This window comes from Coprinopsis cinerea (genome assembly GCF_000182895.1).
Source record: "Coprinopsis cinerea okayama7#130 chromosome 2 map unlocalized cont3.2, whole genome shotgun sequence".
Taxonomy (NCBI): domain Eukaryota; kingdom Fungi; phylum Basidiomycota; class Agaricomycetes; order Agaricales; family Psathyrellaceae; genus Coprinopsis; species Coprinopsis cinerea.
The window spans coordinates 2427930-2451313 of record NW_003307543.1 but is presented as its reverse complement, the minus strand read 5'-3'; the positions used below and the strand labels follow the sequence as shown (position 1 = coordinate 2451313).

The 23384-nt window shown below is 51.6% G+C and overlaps 11 protein-coding genes across 11 annotated transcripts; 5 read left to right on the top strand and 6 right to left on the bottom strand.

The window, feature by feature from the left end:
* Positions 1 to 203: 203 nt before the first annotated feature.
* Positions 204 to 2318, bottom strand: CC1G_03871 (succinyl-CoA:3-ketoacid-coenzyme A transferase; the record flags this gene model as incomplete). Its single annotated transcript, XM_001833602.2, has 10 exons — positions 2083 to 2318; positions 2005 to 2028; positions 1866 to 1955; positions 1762 to 1816; positions 1322 to 1709; positions 909 to 1264; positions 800 to 858; positions 688 to 746; positions 568 to 631; positions 204 to 496 (listed from the first exon to the last, which is right to left on the bottom strand). The coding sequence occupies exons 1-10, from the start codon at positions 2285 to 2287 to the stop codon at positions 204 to 206; spliced, it is 1593 nt and encodes a 530-aa protein (XP_001833654.2). The 5' UTR covers positions 2288 to 2318.
* A 458-nt stretch (positions 2319 to 2776) lies between these two features.
* On the top strand, positions 2777 to 4604 carry CC1G_03870 (histone acetyltransferase type B catalytic subunit; the record flags this gene model as incomplete). Its single annotated transcript, XM_001833601.2, has 11 exons — positions 2777 to 2825; positions 2883 to 2959; positions 3008 to 3058; positions 3112 to 3226; positions 3276 to 3466; positions 3526 to 3647; positions 3700 to 3813; positions 3868 to 3911; positions 3963 to 4288; positions 4342 to 4446; positions 4500 to 4604. 11 exons carry the CDS (start codon positions 2777 to 2779, stop codon positions 4602 to 4604), a joined length of 1299 nt encoding a protein of 432 aa, XP_001833653.2.
* Positions 4605 to 4713: 109 nt separating this feature from the next.
* Positions 4714 to 5490, bottom strand: CC1G_03869 (hypothetical protein; the record flags this gene model as incomplete). Its single annotated transcript, XM_001833600.1, has 3 exons — positions 4714 to 5004; positions 5056 to 5125; positions 5192 to 5490. The coding sequence occupies 3 exons, from the start codon at positions 5488 to 5490 to the stop codon at positions 4714 to 4716; spliced, it is 660 nt and encodes a 219-aa protein (XP_001833652.1).
* A 733-nt stretch (positions 5491 to 6223) lies between these two features.
* CC1G_03868 (hypothetical protein) lies at positions 6224 to 10216 on the bottom strand (the record flags this gene model as incomplete). Its single annotated transcript, XM_001833599.2, has 5 exons — positions 6224 to 8593; positions 8645 to 8896; positions 9127 to 9282; positions 9337 to 10087; positions 10143 to 10216. 5 exons carry the CDS (start codon positions 10214 to 10216, stop codon positions 6224 to 6226), a joined length of 3603 nt encoding a protein of 1200 aa, XP_001833651.2.
* Positions 10217 to 10570: 354 nt separating this feature from the next.
* On the top strand, positions 10571 to 11738 carry CC1G_03867 (pyruvate dehydrogenase X component; the record flags this gene model as incomplete). Its single annotated transcript, XM_001833598.1, has 5 exons — positions 10571 to 10643; positions 10696 to 10838; positions 10900 to 10962; positions 11013 to 11541; positions 11605 to 11738. The coding sequence occupies 5 exons, from the start codon at positions 10571 to 10573 to the stop codon at positions 11736 to 11738; spliced, it is 942 nt and encodes a 313-aa protein (XP_001833650.1).
* Positions 11739 to 12053: 315 nt separating this feature from the next.
* On the top strand, positions 12054 to 13800 carry CC1G_03866 (hypothetical protein; the record flags this gene model as incomplete). Its single annotated transcript, XM_001833597.2, has 8 exons — positions 12054 to 12086; positions 12149 to 12217; positions 12290 to 12356; positions 12448 to 12862; positions 12921 to 13101; positions 13158 to 13346; positions 13396 to 13460; positions 13527 to 13800. The coding sequence occupies 8 exons, from the start codon at positions 12054 to 12056 to the stop codon at positions 13798 to 13800; spliced, it is 1293 nt and encodes a 430-aa protein (XP_001833649.2).
* Positions 13801 to 13853: 53 nt separating this feature from the next.
* Positions 13854 to 14983, bottom strand: CC1G_03865 (hypothetical protein; the record flags this gene model as incomplete). Its single annotated transcript, XM_001833596.2, has 5 exons — positions 13854 to 13946; positions 14009 to 14539; positions 14598 to 14660; positions 14712 to 14845; positions 14896 to 14983. The coding sequence occupies 5 exons, from the start codon at positions 14981 to 14983 to the stop codon at positions 13854 to 13856; spliced, it is 909 nt and encodes a 302-aa protein (XP_001833648.2).
* A 610-nt stretch (positions 14984 to 15593) lies between these two features.
* On the top strand, positions 15594 to 17295 carry CC1G_03864 (EDA32; the record flags this gene model as incomplete). The annotated part of the gene is made up of 3 exons (XM_001833595.2): positions 15594 to 15630; positions 15705 to 15929; positions 15987 to 17295. The coding sequence occupies 3 exons, from the start codon at positions 15594 to 15596 to the stop codon at positions 17198 to 17200; spliced, it is 1476 nt and encodes a 491-aa protein (XP_001833647.2). The 3' UTR covers positions 17201 to 17295.
* A 275-nt stretch (positions 17296 to 17570) lies between these two features.
* On the top strand, positions 17571 to 18662 carry CC1G_03863 (hypothetical protein; the record flags this gene model as incomplete). The annotated part of the gene is made up of 4 exons (XM_001833594.2): positions 17571 to 17832; positions 17873 to 18207; positions 18274 to 18335; positions 18398 to 18662. 4 exons carry the CDS (start codon positions 17571 to 17573, stop codon positions 18660 to 18662), a joined length of 924 nt encoding a protein of 307 aa, XP_001833646.2.
* Positions 18663 to 18737: 75 nt separating this feature from the next.
* On the bottom strand, positions 18738 to 19966 carry CC1G_03862 (hypothetical protein; the record flags this gene model as incomplete). The annotated part of the gene is made up of 8 exons (XM_001833593.1): positions 18738 to 18953; positions 19008 to 19188; positions 19245 to 19310; positions 19361 to 19440; positions 19497 to 19603; positions 19668 to 19689; positions 19747 to 19818; positions 19871 to 19966. The coding sequence occupies 8 exons, from the start codon at positions 19964 to 19966 to the stop codon at positions 18738 to 18740; spliced, it is 840 nt and encodes a 279-aa protein (XP_001833645.1).
* Positions 19967 to 20254: 288 nt separating this feature from the next.
* On the bottom strand, positions 20255 to 23013 carry CC1G_03861 (high affinity sulfate permease; the record flags this gene model as incomplete). The annotated part of the gene is made up of 10 exons (XM_001833592.2): positions 22853 to 23013; positions 22740 to 22794; positions 22607 to 22689; positions 22492 to 22554; positions 22143 to 22435; positions 21938 to 22089; positions 21630 to 21887; positions 21286 to 21578; positions 20718 to 21232; positions 20255 to 20663 (listed from the first exon to the last, which is right to left on the bottom strand). The coding sequence occupies exons 1-10, from the start codon at positions 22967 to 22969 to the stop codon at positions 20255 to 20257; spliced, it is 2238 nt and encodes a 745-aa protein (XP_001833644.2). The 5' UTR covers positions 22970 to 23013.
* Between the last annotated feature and the right edge of the window lie 371 nt (positions 23014 to 23384).

Below are 23384 nucleotides of genomic sequence, written 5' to 3'. Positions count from 1 at the left end.
CAGCTCCGTCTTGAGTTTGACGGGGGAAATGATGCGGTGATGTGCCTAGTAGACGCGCTAGATAGGGGCGAGTGGCACGAGTTCTACTCATTCCTCAGAGATAGTGCCATGCACCGGCGTTGACCTCGTATTCACAAGAATGTAATGCGTAGATAATACACAACAGAAATTTGAAAGACCTTCAATGTCCACCACTATCCGCCTCATGAGAAAGTACCCAAATGGCTTCGAACCTTGAAATCAGCATCCGTCTTCGCCCTCACTTCATCAACCGTTACACCCTCCGCAAGGTCAATCAGCTCCAGCTCTCCAGCAGACCGGTCGACGTCGAATGCGGCCAATTCTGTGATGATCGTGCTGACAGCCCTAGCACCAGTCAACGGCAGTGAGCATTGTTTGAGGATCTTGGATTGGCCCTTCTTCGAGCAGTGCTCCAGCACGGCAATGACTTTAGTCTTGTCTGGGTTGGAAACGAGGTCCATTGCACCGCCGATACCTATAGGTTGAAGGAGACAAAGTTAGAGGGTATTGGTAATGTCGGAAGAATAGGAAGAGAAGGTGCTTTACCTTTCAGAAGCTTCCCTGGAATCATGAAGTTGGCGATGTCTCCTGCTTGGGAAACTTCCATGGCCTGAGAAGCAAGGCTGTTAAAACAAGTGGACGAGCCTCCGTAAGTTGAAGACGTACCCCTAGCACGGCGATATCGACATGACCACCACGAATCATGGCGAATGATTCACTAGAATCTAACAACAGAGTCAGGGTTGAAGCCTGGTTTGGGGCGTATGGCATGGCATACCAAATATTGAGGCTCCAGGAACCAGAGTGACGGTCTCTTTGCCAGCATTGATCAGATCGCTAGAAGGATGTCAGTATCCAGAGATATGTCTTCACAATTATGAACGTACGCATCGACTTGCTTCTCGGTGGGGTAAGGTCCCATTCCAAGAATACCATTCTCACTCTGCCACCAGACCTTGACGCTTGGGTCCAAGAATTCAGGGATGAGTGTTGGAATACCAATACCGAGATTGGCGTAGTATCCGTCCTTGAATTCCTTTGCGGCTCGCCTCGCGATTCGTTGTCGGAGGGCAAGGGCAGCAGCCTTCTCTGGAGGAAGGTTAGCATTGTCGCTGCCCTGGTTTGCTAGCGTGTAGATTTCAATCTTCTTCTCAACAGTGGCTGGAACGACTCGGTCGACGTAGATTCCAGGAAGGTGAATGGCGTTTGGCGAGAGTTCGCCGACAGGGACGATATGTTCAGCCTGGAATACGGAAGTTAGATGCAGGTATGAAGATTGAGTTCGGGGACCTTCACTAACCTCTACGATAGTTAACTTGGCATTCTTTCCCATGGCCGTACTAAAGTTCTGCGAAGCATATCGGAACACGACGTTGCCTGCCTCATCCGCTTTCCAAGCGCGAATGAATGCGACATCTCCGCCCAAGGCGGTTTCGAGGATGTATCTTCGTCCATTGATCTCGCGTCCCTCCTTGGGAATCCCAGGAATGGCAACACCGTTCGCTGCACCACCCTCGTTGTACCGCTGAGGGATCGCACCTTGCTCGATCGCGGTATTTGCACCTGTTGGGGTAAAGAAAGCAGGGATACCTGCAGCATGCGCACGCAGGCGTTCTGCAAGGGTTCCTTGGGGAACCAGCTCCAAGGTGATCTTGCCCGTAAGATATCTACTCTCGAAGTTCTTGTTGCTGTATTGGGTATGAGCCAACGGTGGCGTCGTGCGGAGAGAAGGCGACCCACCTTCCGGGGTATGAGGCAATGATCCTGGACAATTGGTTGGTGTTCAGCAGAATATCTGTCAGGGGGTCAGAGAATGGAAGGTGTGATAGGTTGACAGTTCGGACCTAATCCCGAATTGTGGTTGCCTGCGTTGTTGGAGACGCCAGTCAAGTTGGTCACATCCTTTCGCTTAGCCAACGCCAGGAGGAGGGTATCTGCGGGGTGTTTAGACATGTGGTCCATCGCGTTGATTTCCCCACACACCTGGAATTCCAGCAGCACCGAAGCCTGAAGGAAATACATGAGCGCGACTCCAACGAACTGAATGAATCTAGGACGCACCTCCACAAAGTAGAACGTCCCCAGACTTGATATCAGCAACTGCCTGCTCTGCAGAGTCCCAAACTTTGGATTTGCGGGGCGTCTCGGCATTGGACGTTACACTATAGCGTCGTAGGTTGAGGGCGGTTACCCCACTAGCTCGTAGGGGCACCAGCGTCGCCCGAGTCGAGCGAATCGTCGTCCTGAACGTCCAAATACTCCTCATCGTCGTTGGCCTGATGGTGGAAGGTAGAAACAAGTCGCACGCACAACTTCCCCCGCGATTGAAGGGACAGTGTGCAGTAGATGTTGGGATCGAAGGGAACGGGACCAAATACCCTGTCTTTAATAACCGGCTCTGGTCCGGACCATACCAGTGGTGCTCGTCGTTTTCATGAGTAATCTCCCGTTTCGCAGTGTCGATTCTCTGAGAGAAAGTCTTCGTAAATGGCAAATTAGGAGACGTCGAACCTGCAAAACTGATTATTCCGAGAACAGACACCCCACGAAGCGCCAGAAGCTGAGCAGAAACACATCATTGGCTGCTGCAGACAGTCTGCCCGGGCCGCTCTCTTCCCGCCGTCATAACAGCGCCAAACAACGCGTCCACAGCGGTTCGCGTTTCCACGGTCTCTCATCCACCAACAAGTTTCCTTACTCCAAGCTTGCGCTCACGATAACGCCGTGAAAAGGGACCAGAAGGATAGCAGGAACGATGACAGACTGGACCGTGAGCTCGAACGACGCAGTTACGCTGTCTCTTGGTGTGTTTCAAAGGGATTTATGTACGCCATGGATGCTGATAGCGGGTTTGCGTTCAGTTCGCGCAGAGGAAGACAAAAAGGCGCTGGCGGAAGGCGAGACATATGAGAAATTCCATCCACCGTTCACCTACCCAGTATGTTTGGCCAGCCGAACTCTCAACACGTACTGAGCGCGTCCGTAGATCTACGGGGAGGAAGAAACAATCTACGGTTACAAGGACCTAGTAATCGACGTGGGTAGTCAATGTATGGCTTTGAGAGTCCAGCGAATGATGTCCTCCTCTAGCTGAGATTTGCCTCTGGGTCGCTGGCTCAATATCTCTCCGTCAAATATTTGGAAAAGCTGCCCGCATCTACAGTCGATAATCCAGAAGCCACCTTGAAGGAATACATCCCACCAGGTAAGTATCACCGAGAGGCCAGAAAGATCACACACTAAGACTTTATCAGACTTCTACACGGATGAAGTCGCCTTCCAAAAACGAGTCGAGGAAGATGCCACCACATTCCGGCCGAGCGGTCAGCTCATTTATTCGTATCTGCGTCCATCGCCTTCGTCCAAAGGAAAGGGGAAAGGAAATGCTTCGACGCAACCTCTAGATCCCACTAGCGAAGATACGGTGGAGTACGAAGTGTACCATGTAAGCCATAAGCCACACACCCTCAAATGTGACTTGTCGTTTTGACGCCCGCTGCTCAGGCGACATGGGACACACCAGGATTCCGAGAATATCACCGGCGGATGCAACTCTTCATTCTTCTCTACATTGAAGGAGGTTCATACATCAATGAAGAAGAAGACACATGGGAATTCATGGTTCTGTGAGTGAGCTTTGAACAAATGGTCACCCTGGGCTTACACACCGACCTGCAGTTACGAAAAGCGTAAGCGCAGGGACGTCCCTCATACCCCTACATACCATTTTGTGGGCTATTCGTCATTATACCCCTTCTATCACTACCCCGAGAAAATTCGCCTCCGTCTTAGGTGATGAACGATGCAAACTTAATCCACTGTCCACGAACTGACCCTTGCATGCAGCCAATTCGTCATCCTGTCGCCCTACCAACACGGCGGTCATGGCTGTGAGTGACCTGGCATAATTATAGAAACCTCTGACACTCATGAATTATTAGCGGAATTATACAAGGCTATCTACCAATACGTCGTCGGTCAACCACATATTGCTGAATTGACAGTTGAAGACCCAGCAGAGGCTTTCGAAGATCTGCGAGATAAAATGGACTTGCAGATGCTGCTTTCTAACGAGAAGTTCATGCAAGAGGGCTTCGGCGAACCCGCATCATACGGCGGCGGTCGCGTTGGTGGAGTTGGAAGGGCCGGGAAGAGCGGAAGGGGAGGCGACACCACGGCTGCTAAAGGCAAGCTGGGCCCACCTACGGATAAGACATGGGCGGAGAAATGGAGGAGAGATCTCAAGATTGCCCTGGCAAGCATTTTAGTCCTGTACTATTCTACATCAAAACTAACGCTACTCCACAGCGTCAATTCCAGCGCCTTGTAGAAATGCTTATTTTGTACAAGATGGATCCCTCTGATCCCAAGGTATTCCGCGCCTACCGTCTCCAAGTCAAGGAACGGCTTTATCGTTTCAATTTCGTAAGTCTCGCTGTAGAGTCCCCTCACGAGTTCGTCTAACGAAGGAATTACAGGAAATCCTAGCACAGCTCGAAAAGGACGAACGGCACGAAAAGTTGGAGGAGACGTTCCAGAGCGTGAAGGAGGATTACCACCGTATTCTAGCAAAGCTTCATTGATCATTGGGTGAAGTATACTACTGTCTACTATCTATTCAGTTATACACATTATCTATTCTAACGCAGTCCAGGACGTGCTTTGGTGACCTCCTACGTACCCATCCTCTTTCTAGGTGTCCCCGGCACCGATGTTACTGTCAGGGCGCTGGTGCTTACGCGCATAGTTCCAATTGATCTCATCCCTCGCTGTTCCATCGGGGCACCACCTGTAATCCTCGCCATGTTTCTGCCTCCTCTTCCTGTCGATGATCAAGAACGACAGCATGATCATGTTGAGATCGAGCGTGTGCCCCTTGGTCTCGACTTTGAGAACGGGTTTGACTGTGTTGGCATGTGGACCTTGGTCGATATACCGGATCCGTGACTCGGCGATGAGTTGTTTGTCTTCGACCCGAGTCAACTACGCTGACTTCAGTGAGGCGAGTACTAAAGGAAGGTGACATTGGCTTACAGTGCATCCCAATCCACCGATGGCTTGCCATCGATACACTTTGCCGTCGTCGCCCGTAAAGAGATGCGACCTACAAATCCAACACATCAATCAACTCCCTTCGACTAGCCTCAAGGCACGGGGGCTCAGTACTCACCGACTCAACCGATGCGTCCTCTTCAAAAACAACCGCACCGACACGCCTCCATCCTCCCGATCAGACTTTGGAAGGGGCAAAGACGAATAAATCGTCGTGGGCTGGCTGAGTTCCCTCCACACGATACTAGCAACCTTCTTTCCCTGATACCCCCGACGTTTGGCGTAATGGTGAAGTTGGGTCGTCATCGATTCTTCTGGTTCATGCGGAGTGTGCGTGCGGTAGAACATCCGGCCGTCGATGGTGACGACTGGAGTGTTGTCGAGGTCGCTTTTGACGAATATGAGGTCAACGAACATTATCAAAGGACCACTTTTGAGTGCAAGGTAGGTTACTTTCGTGAAGAATGGCTGTGGGTTTGGAAATGGACGGTTAAGATGGGAGATAGCTTAGTTGAAGTTCATGGTGGTTTTGCCCTGGAATAGGAGAAGATGCTCGGGTCGGCGCCACAGACAGTTTATCCCCTCTCTAGGAAATCATTCAACATAGCAGCACCTTCCTGGGGCCAGGTTTGCGAGCCTCTCTGACGACAAAACCCATCACCCGACATCCGATTATCCGTTGACGACAATACCCGAATAGCAGGTGGCACAACAATGGATCTATGCAGAACAATCCCAGTCACCAATCGAGACTATTCAACCAATTCGGAGTATTCTACGGTAACCGACAAATCGATTATACAGACCCAACCCAAGCACGTATCAAAAAGAGACCACAACACAGACTGTCACAATATTCCATAGCCATAGTCAACATGTGGGAAAGAGCTCTATGCATACACTAAGAACAAGGTTATTCCCTCGACAGAAAAAAAAAAAAAAGAAGGATCAAGAGAAAGAGAATAAGTTATTTAGCAATACACAGCAAGAATTCAGAGTAAGCATGCAGATTGTAAGTGGAAATGAGACAAGATGGATTGATGAGAACACAACAAGCGCCTAGGGCGTTAGAACTTTGGAAGATCAAGCGTGCAGCATGCAAACAAGCAGAGAAAAAAAAGAGGGATCAAACAAGCAGAACAAGACGTCTTCAAATATCTGAAGATGAGAAATTGAACACGCCAATCGTGTTTCCAAACCCAGCAAGGGCATGAGACGTCGAAATCAAAAGTGGCGCGACCCTCGTAAACGGCAACCTCGCGATCACATCCCCACTCGGACTAGGCGGCGGCGAGCTCCTGCTCGACAGAGTCGAAGCCGCAGATGAACACCTCTTCCGCCTCTCAATCGGCTTCAACGACAAATCCGAGAGCCTCGAAAAGCGCAGCCGGGAAGTGGCAGGATCAAACGTCCATACCTCCCACCTTTCCAGCGTCGCCTTGGTGAGTCCTTGTGTAGGGGTGAGACTCACCAACGGCGTCGTCGTCCCACCTTTCGACTTTCCTTGGGACCGCGGTTTCCGTCGGATCCCTACATACTTGGACAAACACACATCCCACCCTCCCCGCTCGCACGTCACATCCCCCACCTGGATCACCACCACATTCTGCCACAACTGCGACTGGTTGGGCGTGGCTGACCCATTGAGGGGCGGTCGAGGATCCTGCTCCTCACTAGGGAAAGGAACAGTAAGCTGATCAAGCGACCGTCGCCCCTCCTTCTCTGACGCTCTCCTCGAATGCACCCCATGCCCTGAAACAGGGAAATCGGCCATCTCGAACGCAGTCGCAAGCCTCGCCCTCGGGATGGAAGGTGATCCAATCCTCGAAGAGGCAGTACTGCTGCTTCTCGATCGTCGACCAGAGGTGTCTCTTGTAGGTATGTGGCGGAGTTGGCTGTGCGAACACGAACACCTGCGCATTTGGTCGTTGATACAGAGGTTGAAGAATCGGACGACATGGTCCACCGAAAAGGCAACGGAGATGCTTTCTGGAGGCGGGTGACCACAGAAGTGGCAGGTATTGTTGGGAATTGGCGCAGTGCGGAGCATGTTTACTCTGCCCTGGAGTTCATCAAGGATGGAGATGCATTCCCCTGTTAGGCCATCCCAAAGGGAGACCGTACCTCGCTCCGTCGCAGCTGCAATGATGGGTCGAACTGCCCCATTTAACTCTGCCCGACAGGCATGTACCCTGGCTACAGGGTCCAGCGGCGATCCAGGTTGGATACAATAGTCATTCAAAAAGACCGGGCTGTAATCCCCTGTCTCATGAAGATCTATCGTACCATCGTCAAGAGAGAACGCGATCAAGACGCTGTTGTCGGACGCGACAGGCAGTAGCGACGATCTGACGACGGATACATCCCTTGAGGGGAAGAATCGAGTAGCTGATGGCGAGCGTTCGACAGACCACCGGATGGCGGCGCCATTTTCGTAGGTTGCGAGGATGACGGGGAAGGTTGGAGGAGGGATGGAGAGTTTCCTATCGGATCGCGTAGGTTGTGTCGATACGAAATGAAGCTCTGTAACTGCAGCGGATCCGTCATCCAGCGCTAGCACTGGTAGAGCGGTGACACTTTTGCCCACAACGACCCACACAGTGATGATACCCGTGCTGGTGCCGATTGCGAGTAGGTTGCCTGTATCATCCACTGTCAAGGAAGTCACGGCAGCTGTCGAATCAGAGGTGCTGGGTTCGCTGAGAAGAACATCTCCTGCATCAATAGACAGGTAAGTTCCCGTTTCGGCTTTCCAGATGATAATCTCGTTGTGAAGTCCAACAGATACGACCACATTGCCGTCTTTGCTTGACGCGATGAGCTCAATATCACTGGCGATTGCGCGCGGAAGAGTGGAGAAGGAGATTTGTGAATCCAGGGACTTTTCTTCTTCCGCCACCTCTTCTCCGGAGCCGTGTCGTTGGGTTTCCAGTAACTCTGTATCCTTGAGCAGATAGAGCAGAAGACCGTAAAGCAAGGCGGTGGTGATGCCGATAGGGAGTAGCATAATCTTCATTATCCACACCGCGGAGTTGATGGTCCGGCGCGTCCGATAGGGCTTGGCTTCTTTCGTCTTGGGATTTTCTGTGATTACCGGGTTTAATGTCAAGATGGTTGGCGCTTCCACTCTGAGATGGAGCAGAGGCCGCTGGTCTGGATTCAAAACCTGCCAGATGTGTTCTGCCATGGGTCGCTGTTTCGGCTGAAAATTCGGAAGCGCAGTCTTCGCTCGAGAGACGGCGCCCAGAGGTTGGGCGATCTGGGCTTGAGGCAGGGCCGTGTTCGTGTAGGTCGCGTAGTAAAGTGTTGCCGTAATGGCCAGAAGCTGGGAAGGGGACATCAGACGAGCGTATGGCAAAATGGTAGAGGCAGTGTGCACCATGACTAAACTCCCATTTGCAGCCGCCCGGCTCTTCAGGAAACGTTGGAATTTATCCGATACCGACCCAGAGTGCTTGATATCTTTGGAATGCGCAAGGGAGGGTGCAAGACTGCTATCATGTCGCAACAGTTCTTCAAGCTAAAAATAAGGTTAGCGCGCGCATTAGAGCATATCTAAAAATACACATACCTCCAACCTTGCGATGTCGATGGAGAGAACAGCCATGAAGAACGTGTGGGCGAGGAACCAGTGGGCGACAAGAACCACAATAGCGAAGGCGCAAAACTGCCGAACCGCCCCCGTGCCAAAGACTGCAATGACGCCGAGGATGGCGTTGTAAGACATGACTTTGAGGGTATTCGATGTCCCTGCCTTGCTTAACCCCTCCGCTATGCGCTGTTTCACAGACAGAGTAACAGAGGTCTTCCCCACAGCATCGACCTACAAAAACGGAATCAATGTCATCCAAAAACGATAAGATGGAAAACAAATGGACTTGCCAGATTGAACATATTCTCAGCGCCCACGAAAACGATCACGATTGGTAGCAACTCCCTGGGGAAATGAATTGAGATATCACGGAGACTTGATAGAGAAAACGCATACCATGGCACCATAGTTATTCTAAATCCTACCAAGGCGCAAACGCTGAGCGACGTGATCGTACTGACCGCGATCTCAACCAAGGCGGTGAAGACAACTCCAAGTCTTGAATGGACAGCGGTCATTTGGCTGAAACCCCAGGCAACATACACGAAAAAGCCGGCGTATGCGAGATAGAGGAACGCCGAAATGGCGGTCCATCGAGGATTTACGTTTTGATTGAACTAGGGTATGAACGTTAATGACGCGTAAACCAGGGCTAAGAATGCGGGACTTACGTCGAGGGCAATCAAGGTAGGCTCCTGTATCTGGATAGAGACGAATGCATCTTGAGATGCGGCTTTCTCTATCATCTGAACCCAACGAGCATGCTCATGATTGCCTAAGCAATCTGAGTCGGGAAAGAAGTAGGTGATGGCGAGGAACGTGGCATAGTCGAACTTGGAGCTTCCTACATGGTGCTCATAGGAGCCGCGACCGGCGAGCACCATGTTCGGGGAGACGGAGATACCTGCGATGGTGACATTCCCGGAGTGGCTGAGAAGTCTGTCTATAATATTGTCGTCGGAGAGAACAGCGTCCTCGTCATAATTCCAAAAAGAAAGAGGAGAGAGCACGAAGCACCCGCCATCTGGGTTTTTGAGGCATGGAGAGTCGTCCGAAGCTTTGATGAGGTCGTTGAGGCGTCGTTCGAAGGCGAGTGTCGAGGTAAGAATGCGTTGGTTCAGGGCGCCGTCGTCACCAACGAGAGGGCTCTGGATAAAGATTCGCTCTACGCGCAAAGCTCTAGCACACTTTGCGCGAGCTACAGCGTCTTCGCGGGTGCGTAGGGAGTCGTAGCCGGACCAGAGATTGACGAGGTCTTCTTGGGCATGGAGAGCCGAGTTTCCATATAGCGGTGCAAATGCGTCGAATATCGTGGACAGCTTGAGTTCAGGAGACGAGTACAGTGACAGTGCCGGGTAGAAGAGCGACGTAATGACGATGCAGGAAATCAATACAATTCGGATTTGGTGGGTTGCACAGTGTCTGGGAGAAGCCCAATCGTTCAGTGAGTTGAATGACACGGTGACGGCGCACTCACAGTCCGAATTGGAAGAAGAAAGACTGTCCCAGAGCACGAGCCCATCGCAGCGACCTTGCAAAGAGCTCCAACATCGTCGTCGTCGTCGTTGTCGGTGACCAAGGGGCGGCAAGGGTCCGAGCCAGGGAAGATGTGGTGCCGGTGGTGGTGGGGGGACCGAGTTTTGTACTATTTGATAATAAATAGAGAGTTCTGGTTTAGTTTGAAGGGGATAGTGAAAGGTTATTCTTAAGCAAGCATTGTAAGTATCAAAAGAAGCCCCAATCGACGTCAAGAACGGACTCGGACTCGATTCCCGGCCAAGCTCAGCTGCCTCTCTCCCCTCCATATTCGCGCCGTCACGTGCACATTTGATCCCAACTATCCCCCTGGCGTGTGTCGTCACAATTCAAAGTCCTTCCTGGTCCAAAAGTTGTTCAGGACATTCCATGGCTGCAGTCTCCAGGGCATCGTGTACTGCACTTCGAAGCGCGCTGAGCGCGTCTTCTGCACCCAGAAGACGTGAGTATTTCTTCCACTTCACCCTCGTATAATTTCTGACAACTATTTCTAGCGCTGCACCAGTCGGCCAGGCGCTATGCCATTTCAAACTTCCAAATGCCGGCCATGTCCCCCACAATGTCGGAGGGAGGAATCGCGTCATGGAAAGTCAAGGAAGGAGAAGCATTCTCTGCAGGAGATGTTTTGTTGGAAATTGTGAGTGTTTCTTCAGCCTACGTGTCCCAATCCCCAACTTTAACTCGGTTCCGCCTTGTAGGAAACAGACAAAGCTACTATTGACGTAGAAGCTCAAGATGATGGAATTATGGGCAAAATCTTGGTGCGTCGTGCTCCACCTTGATCAAACTACTGGTGTTCATTGCTGCTTAGGTCCCTGACGGTGCCAAAAACGTGCCAGTCGGCAAACTCATCGCCCTCCTCGCAGAGGAAGGTGATGACATCGCCAATATCCAAATCCCCAAGGAAGAGCCAGCCCAATCCTCTTCTCAAGTTGCTTCGCCACCTCCGTCACCTTCTGCGGAACCTCCAGCACCTCCCCAACCGGAACAGCAAGCCCCCAATGTCCACTCTGGCAGCCTTCCTTCGCATTCCCAGCCTCTATTCCCTTCGGTGCACCGTCTCATCATCGAAAATGGCATCCAGAGCCTCGACGCCATCAAAGGAACAGGTGTTCGAGGGATGATCACGAAGGGTGATGTTTTAACCTACCTTGGCAAGGCCTCGGGTCCAAATGGTACCTTCAAGCCAGCTCCTACCCCGATTCAGGAAGCCACGAAGAACCTCCAGAAGCAGGCCCCTGCTGCTGAGGAAGCCAAACCACTCGATGGAGATGCCATCCGACGTCTCATTGTCAACTCGATGCTTCAACAATCGCTCAAGACGCGGAACCCTCCTCCTGGTTCGTACCTTCTTTCTATCCATTCTTTCGTTGGATTTAGAGCTAATTGGATTCCTTTTCTAGACTATGCAGGTGCAGACTTTGACTCTGTCCTTGCAGATTATTTGCCATCTGCTCCGAAGTCGACCCCTGCTACCACTGCTCCTTCCCAGCCTGCTAAAGCAAAGACTGACTCTTTCCTCTCCGGTCTTTTCTAGTCGGAGCGGCCTCCATTTCTGATTCCTGCCACCCTTCGAACTTAGAGGCGTCTCAGATACTTTGTTTACGACGTTCGATACTTTACTCCTTGCTTATAGACAGTCTATTGCAATTCTTTGGGGATTTAATTTTCGACTCTGGGTAGCTTATAAAGTCCGAACAAAGCCGACGACATCAGCGCGTATTGTTTTATTGAGTCCGTGGAAGGAACGGCGCGATCGCGACGCGTCGTTTGCAAATTCGATTGGCGCGTTGTCGAACTCTTCCTTGAACCGCCATCTGCTCTGCTCCCGATCCCTTGTCCTCAGCACTCCATGTCATCACAAGAGCAAGACGAACTACCTCCAGTACAGATTCACTACTAGCTTCGATTTCGTCGTCCATTGAAGATCCTTGAATCTGAATTCAGGTGCTTACTACATCAGTCCACGATGTTCGGTACTTTGCCGCCCTCCTACGAGGCGTGCATTTTGCCAATGTTAGTTCATTCACCGTTTCCGGTAGACGATATGAACCATACTATTGCTGACCGGTTGGAATGCTCCCATAGATGGCTACGATTACAATAACAAAGCGAGGACTAACTGTGACCGTCGAGGAAGCTCGTACGCTACTCGGTACGTTATGCTTATCCATTCACCTCGTGTTGTTGGTCGCCTTCTGGGGGTTAGGAAGCAGAGACTCATCGCGATGAATTTGTATGAATAGGAACGGCATTCATCTTTGCTGATGTATTCGACGAATACGCCTATCACTCCGAGGCTGAACAGGGTCGAGTCAGGAACGATGGAGAAAACAACGAAACCCGACGGCAATGCGACGAATTCGACGAAGATGAAGAAGACAATGATAACAACGCAGCGTTCCAAGTCCACCTCAACATCCTCATCGAGTGTTTGAACATATTCGGAACAGCAGGGCCTGTGGCTGCTCCTATCACTTCTAGCGCTACGAACTTTAAGAAGTGGCGGAGGGATGAAGATGAGGGGGATGATAATCACGAAGGTGGGAGGCGAGGAGGTGGTGATAACAGGAGACTCGAAGCCTACTTGGGTGGACCGGAGAAACGCACTAGCATGCGCCTGTCATATCCAGGGAATGGGTACCCTTTGACCTTACTCATGTTCGTGCCGAGTAGACTTGGAGAGGGAGACGCGCTGACTCGTTAAGATGTGGATTAGTGCGGAAGACGCATCGGGTCCAACGACGACTTGCGAAATCACGACTTACGATCCTGAACCTCACCTGGATCTCGATTTTGATAACGATAGACTGTACGTCGCCGTTCCTTGCCTTTCGTTCGACGCTTGTAGCTCAGTTACCTTCCTCTATTTCCAAAGCGTCTTAAAGATCATCCTCAAGGTCAGTTCCAGCCCCACGTTCCTTCCCAATCGCGTTTCCTGACTGATAAATTTCAGTCTTCCTGGCTTCGAGACGCGCTATCAGAGCTCGATCCTTCATGCGAAAAGTTGACTTTCATAGGGAACCCGCCCATTGAGGGCACCAGTGGCGCAGATGGCGCTGGTAAGAGAGCACAGAAGAAACCACGAGCACCTTCGGCTCCCCTGTTCCGGATTCAAGCAGATGGAACGTTTGGAAGCACAGAGGTGGGTGGTACCCTTCGGTCGTCCCAAAATACAGGATTGACCCGCGCAGATGGATTATCCGAACGATCGAGAGGTGTTGGAAACCTTTGAGTGCACGCAGACTGTGCAATTTACGTGTGTATCTGTGTTCAATTCCGCTGGCTAGCGCTGATGGCGTTTTTGCTACGCGCTGCGCTGAAGGTACCGGTTCGGCCACATCTTGAAAACGCTGCGGGCGTTGTCGAGCTCTACGAAGACCTCACTGAGAATCGACGAAGACGGATTGTTGAGTTTGCAGTTCCTCATGCCCTCGCCGAAACCTAAAGATGCCATGGATGCTTTCATTGAATTTCGGGTATACCTTCTTTTCCTCTTCTACATTCCTCTTGCTGAGCAGAGCTTTCCAGTGCCTGGCTTTGGACGGCTCATAATTCTCACTCATTCCCAACATGAAACTCGACCCTCGACAAACTAGGTCGATGTCTGATTCTCTCCAGCATTACGACAGACACCTGCAAGCACATCTAGTCAAGTACCCCATACCAACTGCTCCACCTCACTATTGCCCCTGTTTGCAGCCAGGTTGGCGACGATCATCCTTCTCAACGCAGCGCCATCCATCTAAATTTAAACCATATCCGTCAAGAAAAGAATCAACTTCATAAATATGATTGACTGCGTACCTGGACTGCCGAGGTATCCTCCGCTGCAGGAGCAGCACCGCTCCTAGGCAACGGAGAGGAATAAGTCGCGGACACGGGTGTCTTCCACGCAGAATTCAAACCAGCAGTGCCCTTGGGCGAAGGACAGGGTGGAGGGATGTCTAGCCTCAATGGTGTTGCACCAGTTGCCGACATGGGTGTACTGGGGGGAACACCCCGGGGTCCACCAATATGAGCGCTGCGCTGCCCATACCCCATCGCGTGTTTCTCGAACAGGGACGGTGTCCGTGGTGTTCGGGGCGACATCATCGCCGGGAGTTTGAATTCTGGGTGCCTGGGCGACGAGCCGCCTGCCGTTGTCGTCGATGGGGATGCGGTGCTGTTGAAGAGGGAGGCAGAGGAGAGGGAGGCACTTGGAGGTGGTGGTGTGGAGACGAAGGGGGGAGGTGTGGGTGCGAGGGCTTGTGCTTGGATGGAGGCGAGTTCGGCGGCGTCACGGGCGACAATGGCAATTATAGCCTCGACGGGGACGTGGTCCGTACCGTCTGGTGTCTGTACATGACGATGGTTAATTGTTAGACTTTCCACTGTGACCCGCTCAAAGACTTACCAGAATTTTGCCCATGATTCCAGGACTGCAAGCTTCAACATCGCAAACACCAGTTTCGTTTTCCTGTCGCCCGACGTTACACATAAGCTGTGATTGGGACTGGGACGGACGTACAATTTGAAGTAAAACATCCCCAGGGGCAAACTTTTCACCCTCCTTGATCTTCCACTTTGTGACGGTCCCTTCTGTTGCGAACGGTGACAGTGCAGGCATCATAATGGCTTGTTTCTTCAACGAATTGTGAACCCCTACATGCCTCTATTAGCGTTTACCCCTCCGCAAACAGGGAACCACTTACAGCGCCTTCTGAAGTGGTGTTGGATCCTCGTTTGAGCATGAACAACGCGCGTTTGAGCTGCAAGGTTGGAGAGAACGAGAGACGACATCTTCCTAGTATTTCTGTGTAACAAATGAGAGTCGTGAACGAGAGTCGATGTTTCTTTTTGGGAGTTGGTGTTTTATTTTGGACGTTGTATCGGTCGACGATAGCTTATGATGTAGGGTTGGCCAGCAACGCTTTTACTACACGGAAAGAAACCCCACAGTGTTCTGGCCTAGAGATGTTTTATACCTCGATCAGCCTGGAGTGTGTGATGGGATCAATGGGTGATGTATTCGGGTTGATGCCGGCTCGGGCGCTCGGGTAAGGAACGGGGCGACTTGGGTGTCGCCTCCTGGTTCTTAGGCCTAACGACAGTGTAGAATCTGTACAGCTTCAATGCCAGTGAAACGAGGTACGTTATCGCCAAGAATTGCAAGTGACGCCTACAGTAATTAGATACAGCATTTATTGTACTCTGCGGTGCTACGCCGAGTTTTAGCTAAAAACAGACGCTGGTGGCAGGGGAAGCCACATCGTGACTTGCCGTCGAAGCTTCTTTGGAAGTCAATAAGTACAGGACTGCATCATAACCAGGCAAGGAACGCACACACCACCCGCACACCCTTTCTCATCCCGTCCCATGTTCTTCTGACTTGTCGTCCTTCCAAACGACCATGAACGACCGCAAAGTGGCCATCTTCTGGGACTATGGTGAGCGGGATACAAAACAGTTGGTTACGGGAACAAATTCTTATGTTGATACACCCACCCGTCGTGTTGAACAGAAAACTGTCCCGTTCTGGGCGGTTGTTCTGGTCATCAAGCAGTGAAGAGCATCCGTGGTGCAATCCAGCCCTTCGGGAGTATCAAACTGTTCAAGGCGTACTTTGCTATCTCAGAGTCGCATACCAAGTCGGTTACATTGCGCTCGGAGCTCCAAGCTTCAGGAGTATCCTTGACGGATACCCCACATAACGGACAGAAGGATGTGGCGGACAAAATGATCATCGGTATGTGGTGGTGGTTGGATTGAAGACTTGCTCGTATGAACAAATGTGCTTTTGTAGTGGATATGCTGCTTTACGCAATGGACAACCCCGCGCCTGCGACTGTCGTCCTCATCTCCGGTGATAAAGACTATGCGTATGCAATTTCGGTGTTACGACTCAGGCAATACGACGTCGTTGTCCTTACGCCTCCCAACGCCAGCCCGAGCCTAACCTCCCACGCAACCGTATGCCTCGCATGGAACAAGAATGTCCTCGCAAGTGGTTTCGAACCTCTCCCAACGGCTACCGTCCTCCCCCCGCAAATGCCCAACGCAGGGCAGCCCGCTGCGCCAGCATCGCCCACAATAATCAGACCACAAGCTTCAACCGTCCCATCACTCGATCAGATTCGTAACCTGGGCGAAGTCTCGCTCGAGAACTATTTCGAACGAAGACCTTCCATTGTCGGGTTGCCTCCTCCCCCGCGGTACGAGCCTGAGCGGAGGATATCTCCGCCCACTGAACTTGCGCCGCCCACGTCTACGTCCACGCCAGCGACTCCTGCCCCTCCTAAGCGCTGGGCGCGGGCGGATAGCACGTCCTCGATCGCCTCCTTCGTTACTTGCCAGTCCAGCCTCAGTGGTGGTCAGTCTTCATCGAGTGGAGGAGATTCGAGAAGTCAGAGTGCAGAGTCATGGTCTGAGGCTGATGTTCGCGCAAACGGTACGCAGCAGAGCACGGCACTTCGACCGGAATCTCCTTCGACAGCTAGGGCGATTCGAACCGCCAGTCTGTCGTTCTTGTTTTCGCCGGAAAGAACACCGCTCGGTTCTCTTCCTCCCAGGGACACATCTAGTGTAGAACTCGAGTCTCGGTCAGCGACCCAATTATCACCTTCGCCTAGGTCTGTAACATTATCTCCAGAATTACTGTTATCACATCGGCAGGACGCATCGACATCAACATACTCTCTCTCTCCGAAGGCCGCCACATCTTCTCCTTCTGTCCCACAATCCACCCTCACCGCTCGCGATTTCAAGCCCTTGATCAAGATCCTCCAAGGATACTATGCAAGGGGAATAACTGAAGCTTTCCGTCCCTCCGTGGCTGTGGAAGTGCTCACCGCAGACAAGTCCATATATACCGTCCTTCCCCCGGGGAAGCCGCAGACCTTTGGAAGCTATGCTGAATTAGCAATGTCCTCCGGCATTGTGGATATTGGAGGATCTGGTGGGGAAACTTGGATATCCCTTCGACCTCAGTACCGCGATATTGACGTGGACAGCTTATGATACCTACGACTTTCTGAAAGATGACGAATGCATACTCACTCTATGTACATTACCCGTATCCTGCAATGAACAAATGTCGTTGGAACTCGGTGGAACTCATAGCTCCTGGAGTTTAATTAGAGGTCACGAGGTGGCTTTCCGGCGCTTAAAGAAGCGTGTCAGAATTGTGGGCGTATAAAAAGCCCAAACCCATATTGGCCACTTGTACTCAGTAACTCTCACCATCGATCTGCTGATCAGTTGTCCCTGCTCCTCTCATGGTGGCCCCGAAAGTGTTCATCCTATGGGACCTGGGTGAGTGGATTAGGGGTATCCGTGATCTGCCAGTTGAAACATGTCCGATCTAAATAAGCGCTGACTTTTTTGAATCATGCTCTCTGGTCTAGAAACCGCCTTTTTGGCGAATCGCGATGCTGCCGATATTGTAGCAGGCCTTCGCCGATTGGGTCTCTCGGCCAAGGGTGGCCCTATTCGCAACATCACTGCGTATTGGAACAGCCGCGATGCACAGGGGCTGCAGGCCTATTTAACCGCCCTGAAAAATCAAGGCATCGATAATGTCGACACCTCGTTCCTGCAAGGCGACGAATGCACGGTCAAGGCAATGACAGGAAGGCGACCTCTCACACCCGGTATATTGTACCTGCATTAACTTCAATTTCTTTCTTGCAGTGGACATGTTCCTTAGGATCATCGATGGGAACAAGTCGCCGGTAGTCCTGATCATCTCGAACAATCCTTCAATGCAGTATCCTATAGCGCAGCTCACAAACCGCATGCACAAGGCACAACTTATTGGCACTGGTCAACTGGAGGCCGCCATCGAACGGGCGGTTGCTTTGAACCAGGCTGCCATGGCAGAGCAAGGCACCCATGGGCATGAGAGTAGCCTCAACGACGAAGCTAAATACAATCAGAATGAAACAGGGGGTCCTGCAGGTCCCAGCAACCTTACGGATCCTCACAACGCGGGATCCAGCCCGGTGACACCTACGGGGTCAACACAGGTACGCGTTTTTGCAGCGGATGGGAGCCAACGCGGGCGTTAATTGGCGTCGACCCTGGAGAATCAGAACGAAAGCAGCTTCGCTAGTGGAAGCATTACATACCCCCAGCCACGACAGCGCTTCCAAAGGTAAGCCTAATATTCAACACGAACTGCGAGAAGTGAGATGCCCACTGACCACCGTAACCTAGCGCACACCCTTGCTTTGCACCCCTCATCCATGTCCTGGCCCTCGCCAGCGATCAAGGAGACCCCAAGGTTCTCAAACCGAGACTGGGAAACTTATTGATGCAACAGTCACATTCCGTATACACCGACGCAGGGGTTAACACTTTCAAGAAGTACATCGAGTTGGCGGAGAAGCGTGGCATCATCGAAACGGGAGGGGGAGGTGTGGGAGCTTGGGTTGCTTTGAAGGGCGAGCTGGACGAGGAGAATGGTCTGCCTGAGGCTTGAGCTCGAGCAATTATCGTCTAATTTGCAAAGGTAGTATCATTAGTATTGTAGTATGTATACCGGTCTACACCCATTTCAAGGCGAGTCCACGCTCGTCCAAACGCGTAGCGTATCCTCGTCACGCTCAAGTTCTTCAATGAGACCTGATACTTTCGCCTCCAGTTCTTCTGAAGGTTCGCTAGCTTCCGTCGGTCTATAAATGAGTTCGCTGGATTGCAATTGTATTGACGCGGGGTTGAACGAGGAGACAGCATCCGTGACCTTCGCCAGAGCTTCCGGAGCAGATATAAACTATTCACTCAAACCGTCAGAATTTCAATACAACCAGCGAGCGCAGGCACGCACCTTGATCAGCAATGCGTTCTGTTCCTCGTCGACTTCTTGGTCGAAGTCCTCTGCGTCAGCGAGCAATGCAGCCTCGATGAGATCTTCGGCGAGCTTCTCGTGGTTTGCCAAGGATTTATCCAGGGAGGCTTTGACGCATCCTTTCCTCTCGAACATGAACTTGACGGGGGCAAGTCGGGCACTGTAGGAAGGATCAATCATCCTGACCGATGCCAATTCAATTCTACGACCACGTACTCGTGTCGCGAGAGGGCGTGTCGGATATTGTGGACGGTACGGGTCGAGTTGTCCGTGAGGCATTCTCTACAGTGGGAAGTCGGTTAGAGCTTGAAAAGCCTGGAGAGCGTACGCACATTACAACTCCAACGGAGCCAAACGCCATGGCTTCGTATGTGACGCTCTCCCCGCCACCCTTTTCCTTCCCGGCACCGGCCTACACATTTTACACCCAATAAGCCAAGAGGTCCAGGCTGCAACACCTGAACGTACTTTTGCAAGTGCCTTCTCCAAATTATCCTTCGGAACGCCCTGCTCCTTGTAGTTCTTCAGCACTGCTGCCAGCTGAGCATTCTGGCTCGGGTCGGGAGAACCGCCGGCTGTCGGATTGCTACTGGTCAACGGAACGCGAAAATTAAGGCTCTAGTTAGAAGCGTCGCGCACTTTTAGCTGCTACGATGATATCCTGTAGTTATGTTTCGCGTTAGTGAGAGTACGACGAGGAACAGTCCAACCAACGCACCCGGATTGCCCGGCCGTACAGCACGCTCTTCTGGGTGTCATTGGCGCCTTTCTTGTCTTTGATTTTGGACCACTGGTTCAAGACTTCGTTAGGTGCTGTTCAATAGCATTCAGGCGAACCTTACTTTGTTATGGCCAGCTCTAGTAGTCGCCGAGGTGGAGAATTCGAGGTTCTGGCGCCGAGCAATCCTTGCCCGTTGAATCAGAGCCCGACAAAGCATAGTGTTCCGCTCTTTTCACACGATCGTTCCAGGCTAATGAATAAGGTAGCATTTTTGCACAATCTAGCGTGCCCCGATGTTTCCCGCGAATTAGGACCAGTATGAACAAATATACAAGAGATGTTGTACACAAGAGATAGCAAAAAGCAAATCACACAGCGTAAAGGTCATGATAATTTCTACCGACGATTCTAATCTTGTCACCTACAGTAGATAGTCCACGAGAAAAGAGTGCGCCGTAGTCATGAAAGTGTAGATGTAATGAATAAATGTGTAATCCGTCCGGATTTAGTTTTTGTCGTGTACCCGTTCGACACCACTCTCAGCAGCTTTAACTGCAGAAGCCAAATCGATGTGGAAGAAGGGAGTGTTCGTAGGGACGACGGGCTCAAGCACACTCTCGCTTTCCTTGGGAGAGGCTGGCTCCTTGGTGTCCCCGCCAGATTCGATGTCGGATGGGGGCCCCTTGGTAACTTCGTCAAAGCTGGTTCCATCGCGATAAGGCACGACTGCGGCGAGATCGAAGGGAATGCTGGAATGCGAGTTTCCGATACCGAAGCCACCCGCGACGAGGGCGCGATGAATCCATGGTGAAAGGATAGGAGCAAAGTGAAATTCCACGGGATGGTCAGCCCATTTCTCAATCTCTCGGCGAGCATCAATGAGAGCTTGAACCGATGTGGTATCGATGTGGGAACTAATGAAACCGGTGAGCTTACCCCAGACCAACGAGAGATGGAATCAAACTTACACTGACGAGAAGTCCAGAACGATGGCGTGAAGGACGGGCTTCTGCAAGTTGAGGGCTTGGTCTTCGGCACCAGAACGCCTCTTTCCATAGTCATTCCAGGGACGATCGCTGGGTTTGACATTCGTCATATCTTGGCCACGCCTGTATTTGGTCTTAACCTCATCGACAAGAGCAGAGTTGGGGATAGAGCTGTTAGGATAGAGGTAGCTCTCCTCAAAGCGGTAGATGATGACACCCTCTGCCGGGGGAGTGACCTTGACATGAGGGTTGGTAATACCGTTCTTGGTGAGAGGGAGGTACACATCTCGGCTTTCACCCTTTCCGTTCTCTCCTTGGTGGATGGTGACCTTGCCAAGGAAGCTATCTCGGGGATGGGCCAGGCGGACGAGGAGAAGAACCAACGAAGCGACGACAGAAGTGTAGATGCCGTTCTCGATGGAAGAGAAGACGGTGATAAGGACTGCAGCGGCCCAGATGAGGAATTCGAGTGGGGAAATGCGCCAGTAGGAGTAAACCTATTAAATCGCATTAGCCGGTAAGTATTGTCGGAGAACAACGAAGACTATACCTGATCGGGGGAAGCCATGAGATCGGCGACGGCGTGGATAATGACGGCAGAAAGACCAGCCATAGGAATCCAGAAGAAAGCATCGGTCAAGCCATACAGAGCGACAATAACAACGACGGCCGTCACAACACCGGCAGCAGGAGTTCGGACACCACACTTCGACTTAAGTGCAGAGCGGGAGAATGATCCAGTGGCGGGGTATGCACCAAAGACGGAACCAACTGTATTGGTCACGCCAATGGCAATCAGTTCCTGAGCAGGGTTGATCTTGTATCCGTTCAGTCGTCCGAAAGCTAACCGAATGGATTAGATTGGAAATGAATGCCACGGGAAATTGAGCTTACACTTGGCAATGGCGATGTGCTCCAGAAGCAAGATGATCGTGGCCACGGGAATTTTGGGACCAAGGGCAGATAGAAGGGAGGTAGAGATGGGAGGGGGGCGGACGTGCTTGAAACCCGAAGGGACGGTGAGCAGGATCCTGATGGGATATTTGCCAGTCTCAGGGTCCAATCTCTTGCGGTTGTAAAGGAACGACGCCAAAGTCAAGACAATGATAACGAAGGCATTCCGCATAACGCTCATGAAGAAGAACCAGCGGGCTGGACATCGATTAGCCCATGTATCCAATAGGTAAAGGGAGAGGACATACCGCGTGCGGGATATCGCTTGGTCCCCCAGATGCAGAAGTAGCGGATGGCGTAGAGTGAGACTAGACCAGTGATGCCCCATGCAGCATCGAGCTTGGTACCACCGAGATTCTTCAAGGTATTGATGATGACCTGGTATGCGGGATCACGAGTACTGGTGGCATCGGTTAGACCACGTCCGATACTATAGAACAAACGATGATTTACCTGAAGCCAGTGATTCCCATTAGGCCTGGGATTTGAGTGGTAGCAATTGTGAACGCAGAGCCAGTCATGAAACCGCTGACAGCCGGTGCCGGAATGAACTCGACGAGCCAACCGATCCTCAGAAGACCCATGCCCAAGGTAATGAATCCAGTAATGACAGCCAAAACGGCGGCGATGTCTGGTCCAGTCCACACACCAGGGTGTTGGGATTCGACATGATTGATGATTTGAGAAACGAGGATAGACATAACCGCGACAGGACCGATCGACACATCCTTGGACGTGGCGAAGAACTGTCCATTACGAAAGGTCAGACGTGCTTTTTTCAAGGCATAAGAGAGAAACGCACGCAGTAAAAGAGCACACCAACGAACGAGGAGTATAGACCGTACTCAGCGGTCAAACCAGCAAGCTGAAGATAGATCGCTGAGTCGTGCGTCGAGAAGACAAAAATGCATACATACCTGTGCATATGACATACCCTGGGGAATGACTACCATCCCGACCGTGATACCAGCAATGAGATCTCCGGAAAGCCATCCAAAGTCTGGTGCAAAATTGAGAGGTCATCCAATGGGGGTCAAGCAGCATACGCACTGTATCGAGGTAACCACTGGACAATGGGGAACAAGCTGAGGACATAGGCGCCGAACTGAGGAGAAATATGTCGTTAACATGAAAGTTTCGAGCAGGACGAGGTCGAGGCGCACCTTGTTTGTGGGGTGGTCGAAGAGACCTTGTGCCCAAGCCGTGCTCGAGATAATTGGGACAGTCTCTTCAGGGTGTTTCACGACGCGCTTGCTCCAACGCTTGAATGCGCTAGCCATTGTAGCAGTGGGGAGAAGCTGGGTGGGAGCACGAAGGATGTGACCAAATGTCCAGGAGATATTTATACCAGCGAGGAGGGTTTACGGCGCCGGATTCCGTTCTGAACAGAAGGAATTCTGGAGAAAAGGCACCAGGGAAAGTGACAGATAACCACTAGCCCTTTTTCGAAAAATCCACCAAACAAGAACGGTGAGTTGAGCACCAGAACTGTGTAGTTCTAGAGAACAGGAACCCCACTTTAAGCCACATCGCTTATTTCTCGAGATTCGTGATGTGTAGATTTGAGATCTTGACGCCTTTCTTGGGTCCATCGTCGTAATCCTGGATTGCGATGGCGCAATCAAGCGCGGCGTTTCGGAGTCGAAGTCCATTGACTTTCCCACGCCTTTTGGCTGGCTGCATCGTCCGTTTTGA